At 49.6% G+C, this 6,573-nt stretch overlaps 1 protein-coding gene across 1 annotated transcript; it reads right to left on the bottom strand.

The window, feature by feature from the left end:
* Positions 1–2,793: 2,793 nt before the first annotated feature.
* On the bottom strand, positions 2,794–3,663 carry NEUTE1DRAFT_37544 (uncharacterized protein; the record flags this gene model as incomplete). Its single annotated transcript, XM_009848893.1, has 2 exons — positions 2,794–2,977; positions 3,602–3,663. 2 exons carry the CDS (start codon positions 3,661–3,663, stop codon positions 2,794–2,796), a joined length of 246 nt encoding a protein of 81 aa, XP_009847195.1.
* Between the last annotated feature and the right edge of the window lie 2,910 nt (positions 3,664–6,573).

Raw genomic sequence — 6,573 nt, 5'->3', positions numbered from 1 at the left:
AAGAAGAAAGAGAGCAGGTTGGGCGGGCTTGAAGTCGAGACGGACCCGAGTATAAGAAGAAAAGCAGCCTTTTTGGGCTGAAATGTGCGATTCCGCTTAGCTCCGGGGAGGTGTTTTACAGTGTCATTCAGTGGTACTTTCGGTTGCCACTTGTCAGTCGATGGTTGAGTCGGCCAGGGGGAGAGGGGAGGCTAAGCATACCCGCCCGTTACCCGTTGTTGCCTCCGGGGCCGAGAGTGGAAGACCACCCTAACCACTGCAGCCCTTTGACACACCCAAATAAACCCAGTCAGCGTTGTGTGACTGTGCTTGTATTCCTCCCTAGTTCAGGCCGGTTGTGCAAGTTGGCCAGGTCTACCAACAAGCAACCAGGCCGGACCAGCGGGCGATTCGGAAGTATCTCCTGTTACATGAGGCATGTCAACGTGCATGAAACGACCAAACAATTTGTTTGGATAATACCTAAGACGAGTTGGCGAGGTGCTTCTCTGGACTCGACCGCCGTACACGTCTGCAGACCATGGGATGGCACAGCACCTGAATGGAGAGGACCCATGGATCATGGTACCAAGTACGTAGCTGCCGCAGGTGTTGGTCCTGCCCCCCCGTCCCCATCGTCCCCATCTTGCCAATGCCCCTGCCTCCCATCTCTCCCCTCCCTGGTCCCCGGCCCCCCAAGCTGCTATGATCATTGATGGCAACCCCCGAGATTCGAGAAACTTGGGCATTGAATGGAACACCAAGGTGTTGCGGTTTCCGTCGACGTGCTGACCGGTGCCCGCCGGACCATTCATAGAGCCTTAACTGGCGACAGCGGAGTCTCGAAAATGCCAAGTCCAACGCTCTCCACGGCACTTCAGCGACAGTTTTCGCAATGCCCTCAGACTACACCCTACTCGCTGGTCCTTTTTGGACCGCCGTCGCAGTAGGGTACCTCTGGCTCCTCTGGTGACCCAAACACCGCCAAAACGAAACATCAGGTGGGGTACACTCAACGCCGACAGCCACTCAAGATTTGACACTTTACAGACTCCCAGTCTGCAACATGCAAGGTGGTTGCATCTTCTCACTTGACTCTTTTCGAGCTCACAACTTCACTGGACATTGGCCGCACACTGGGGAAACGCTGGGGAGCACCGGGGACCCAAAGAGAAGGCCTAGACTACCCAATTCAGGAAACGCCGGTGGTCTCGCTCCAGTCCTGTTCTGTTCTGTTACTCAATCGAGGCGTCCAGGCCCTCTTCGCCTAACACCGATACGGCCTTCTCTAGCTTGTCCAGAACCTGCTTGTTTTTTTCTTACTCTCATATTCGATGGAATTCGTCACTCGTACATATATCTGACTTGAGTGAACATGGCTCGGGGAATTGATCAATCTGAACAATACTACGGTGCTAACTGAGAGGGGAAAATCGACCGCAGGTAGCAAATCGTCTAAAAAGAGGGGAACGAAAAACAAAAGAAAAAAAGAACGGCAAGCCAGTGCAATTACAGAGAAAGTTGGAAGATTACGTTATGTATTACCCTCCCTCCTCCCTCTGGCAACAACGGCAATGGCATTGTACTATGTATTCCAAGCCAAGCAGCGCGCGAATCCCCTTCTCTGGGTTCCAGATAGCTTACCATCGACCGATGAAGAGTGGGAGTTGGGTGTTGTCGGTTGCGGGTTATGGTCACTTTAATGTGCCTTTTCTGTGATCGATATCACCCACCCGCACTCTCTCTATCGGCCCACAGTCCTGTCTTCCCCATGTTCCATATGCAACCCTCCTGACCGGTAGCCACATTACAATTTTTCACTATCCTATTCCACCACACATTTCATGGCGGGAAACCCGATAGACATAAATCTTGGGATACACAGCACCTTGAGTTGATATATCGAGTAACACTTGATGCTTCCGGTGAAGGATGAGGACGGATCCAGAGGGCCACTCACTTCTCGGCGGGGCTAAGGCCCCTATACCAACCTAAACCTTGAGCTAGACAGTATGAAAGTGGCACGTACCACTATCCGTTCCCTATTGAGGCATCCTCACTTGCGGAGTCCTTTTATAACCACATATGTAGCAATGTTCTTGATTTTGTGCGATGCCGTGCAAGGAGTATAGGTAGATGCTAGCTGCATCTTCTCATGCCTTCCACACGTGCGAGAGGACATGCCTTGCGCGCAGCAGTCCGCCCGCCAAACATTCAGCTTCCTATGTTGGTACCTGCTGGCTATACTATGCTGTGGTACGTAGCGGGGTAGGTACCTTAGACAGAACACATGAAGCAGCTGGTCTAGTCAGACCCCGGATTCTGTCTCCAGTTCCATGCAACTGCCAAGTCCACGCAGTGCGGACGGTTGAGAAGAGTCCGGCACATCGCGATCTTCCAAAAAAAAGGGAGAGGGGCAGTCCATAGAAACTCCACCATATAACTACAATTGGACCAGTGAGAACGACTGCGTATTTTCTCAACACTGCCGGCTGGTAGGGCATCAAATAGGCTCACTGGGCAGCCATATCTCATTCCACTCACTTTGAACAACCGTTGACTGGGTTACAAAGCTTTGTCGCTTTTCGCTCCGTCGGTTCCTACTGTAGGCAGTCGCTGCAAGTAAGCCCCCGAGGCCTTGTCATGTTTCGAACTGACCGATGTCGAAAAGTTATCCGATGTTGTGGGATCCATTGCAGTCAACAACGTTCACTTCTTCTTCTTCTTCTCCTCTTTGGAACCACTGTGTTTCCTATGCTAGTGGTGTAGCTATTCTTGCTACTGCACAACTTCTTTTGGTTCCACCCAAAGTTCTTATTTAGCTTCGATCTTTAGGATCGCCGTCGCCGGCTGGAGGCAGACAAGCTTGCGAGCTTGCTTTAGCTTCCCCGTGCTCCATTTTTGTATTCCGTTACATTGCGCCCTGCTGTCATGAACCATGGCGCGGATGATCACAGAATGGATAGAAACACGAGCGAAGCACAAGAATACCGAAGATCTACAAGATAGGATGACATTCCCGAGTCGCCGTCTCTGCCGTGTTCGTCAGTTCAGGCTCGTTCAAGCCACTTGGATACACCGACTGTGTGGGGCCATACAAACTCGCTGCCAGACACTCAGCCAGGACGAGCCACAGCAAGACCTCAAGCTTACACAGTACCCTGGCGTATCCGCGCACGGAATCATCACGAACTGCCATCACCCAAATGCGCACCCGAACATTCGCAATAAACAATGTCCGAATAGACACTTGTTGATAAAGGATAGATCTATTTCACACGAGAGCCTCTCACTGGCCACCTGCACCGCCGGGACTACTCACAACACCTGACTCTAATACTAACTGACCCTACCCTTTCGGCAGTCATCGAAGCATTTAGTACGCAGTCACTGTGCTGCTATTACACAGTCTTTGAACTTTCTTCTTCACACCTTCCCTCCCCCCCTTCCAAAGCATCACAAACCGAGAAAATTGTTTTCATCGTCATCACCAAATCCTGTTTCTACGTGATTTTTTTTTCCTTAGCTTCTCGATTCTGATTGGCGTGCGGTTTCTACCTTCTCTTCCCCGATTCGTAGTTCCATTTACCTAGTTGACCTCTCTTGCTCACCTGTAACACACCTTGCGCTCTTCACTCCGAAGCCCTTCGATTTTCCATTGGCCAGAAATCCGTAATGACACATTTTTCCATTTAGAAGTCTTCTTCTTTTTCTTCCGACTATCAACCAGATGGCGGGAGCAAAGGTGACGGCGAAGGGAAGAGGCGACGGCACCATCATTTCTCCTCTGGTGAATCCTAGTGTATCCTACGTCGATACGAGCATATGCTTACCAACTTTTCATTTGTAACAAACCTTCGTCATTCAAGACATACTGCGCGCCGAGCGATCTAAGTCAACTACCACGCTCTTCTGACAAGCAGTTCTCAATACGTCAGAGAGAGAGAAAAAGACAAAAGAGATTGAGGACAGACATCCTCCCTCCTTGTCCGCCAGTCCATATACATAGTACTATATCCACCTACACTACCCGAGCTACAACCGCAAGAGCACCATGGTACCTACATTAGGCCCAGGGGCCAGGGGTAAACCCAGGGCATTCTCAGTCTAAGACAAGATCTCCTGATAATCCCAAACAGAAAACATGAGGAGAGAAAGGATTTACCCCGAAAGGAAATGATGACAGTGGTGGCTCCATCACTCGATCCCCCGCGGCACGGCCTGGGCGTCCATCATTACGGCACGTACCTGCCAAGTCTTTGCTTCCCCAAACCAGCATCCTACTGCATTCAACATCGCACTCATGGAGAGAGACGAAGACGCCTCACCGGACCCGAACTTGTCGACCCGACTACATACCTAGGTACCTACCAGACGTACAACAGCCGGCCGTGGCAAGAATCAAGTCCTGTGACTGTGTGTGGGATGCATACACAGGTGTACCATCTCGATCCTTCTTTTTCTTTTCTTCCTCGAAGAAGAGAAAACCAGATGTCTCCGGGTGTAGTTGGATGGAATGTTTGGAACTGATCATCAGGCACTCTTCTACACAGTATGTCCGCTCTGCCTTTATTACACCACTTGCTTCGCTTCGGCTCAGGAACACCACCACTCATCCTCCTTTGGGCGAGTCGATCATCTGATTGGGTTTCTTGGGTCTTTTTGCGTTGTACGCACGCCTCAGCCGGCGTACTACTTGTACTGGTAAGCGCGGTGCCGCCGCCTCACGATGTTCAGGGAATTAGAGGTGAGCAAAGCAGCCATCTTTTGTATGGAGAAACACACAGTTATCGCCACTTTGCAGCTCACCACGCTAACCTTTTACAAAATGCCAGCAGAGAGTGACAGGTACATGAGAAGGGGAGAAGGGATCCTGCGAACTAGTTCTAGTACGCAGTATACAAAAATTCATCAATTTAGATATTTTCCCACGTCCTTCCTTTTCCGTCCACCATTACACGTGGAGAAAGTGTTGATCATCTCGGAGCTGTCAACAAAAGTTGGCAACGTCGTCAACGTCCCGCTGTCTCCATTTTGGACTACACGTACTCGTTGCGTTGTCCTTGTTTGTTATCCCTGTCTACAGCTCAAACTAGCAACTACACCTGAACAGAGCGGATACCATCCAACAACAAAATATGTGATATAATGACCGATTGGCTAGATAGAATCAACAGGTAGAAGAAGAAGGAAAACTAACATGAAAGCCGAAATGTGGTGTTGTTGTTGTTTGCCTGCCCTGCGCTGGCATGCTTGGCCCCGGTCTATAATTGAATATTATTTAACACCGCCAAATTGACATCATAATTTGTTTCGACCCTTTTGATGGTTTCGCAGGAAAGCGAAGCTGGACCAAGCGATGCTAATATAAGGCGTACAGTGTCTGAAGTATGTAAACGGGAAAACCGTTGTTTTACGGTTCTAGAAGGGATCGGCAATGGGGCTAAATGCTTTGACCTTGGAAGTACCCCCGTTGATTACGGGACAGACAGGATAAAGCCAAAAAAGAACCACGTTCCAACCAAGCATGTTTGGATGAATCTTATCGTGTGGATTTATTTTTCTTTCTGTGAACAACGTCCCGTCTGACCCGAACGGTAGTGTATAAACGGGAGACAGAGGAGGGCCCCCAGAGGGAGGGAGGGGGGCGCCCGAAAAGGAAGAAGGAAGGGGAGGGATTTGGTGGGGGATGGGGGTGAAGGAAGAAAAAAAAAGATGACATAGAGATGAGATCTGACAGGATTTATGATCAGTCTTACCGCAGATGGGGAGGATACCATGGTACCAGACGCAGGATTGTGCAATTCTGGCAGTACTGTATCTGTTCTGTCTTTCAACTGTCGATCACCATGCCGGTAGAATCCTCCCGTCGCTGTCTTGCTTACATTCAATCCCTGGTTGTCAGGACCGCATACAAGGCCTCAAGATAATCCAACCTACACCATAGTGACGAGTTTGAGGTACCTTAGACCTTGCCTAACCAACCCTCAACCTTCGAAGACGACCTAGAATAATGGGTCAAGACTTACAAAACAGCATAGTAAAGTATCGTCAGAGAGAAACCAACTTCCACATATATGTCATCTTGCGTCCATCAAAGGAGATGTGTTTGTAGTGTACGAAGGCCAAAGAGATGGGCAAAAGATATCAATACAAATAGACCGATTCCCCTGACTCCCTACCAAAATCCCACGGTTCCCTCTTCCCACAAATCCAACCACCTCCTTCCCTCTTTGAACCGTCCCCATTCTACCCCGTGTAGCCTGTAACCCCCAATATCTGGCAGGTTACATGCAGTGTTCAGCCTATCATTCGCATGTTCTCTCCCACGAGGGATGCGCCTGACTTCCAGGAACCACCTCAACTCTCATCGGTGTCCTTTTTTTTTTTTTTTTTTTTTTTTTTTTTCCTTCTTCTCGGGTGAAATACGCAGCATTGGAGGCATTGGGAAGCAGGAACAATTCAAGTCAGAAAGAGAGAAGCGTGGGAAGAAGACACACCGCTGCAAGCCAGGACAAAAGACAGCCCAAGCGCACAGGCACACTTACCAGACTAGATGGCTATTTAAGTACTTAGACAAGTAATTCTACGCTG

Source organism: Neurospora tetrasperma (genome assembly GCF_000213175.1).
Source record: "Neurospora tetrasperma FGSC 2508 unplaced genomic scaffold NEUTE1scaffold_1, whole genome shotgun sequence".
In the NCBI taxonomy this organism is placed as follows: Eukaryota; Fungi; Ascomycota; class Sordariomycetes; order Sordariales; family Sordariaceae; genus Neurospora; species Neurospora tetrasperma.
The sequence above is the reverse complement of the archived record's forward strand: the minus strand, read 5'-3'. Positions and strand labels throughout refer to the sequence as shown.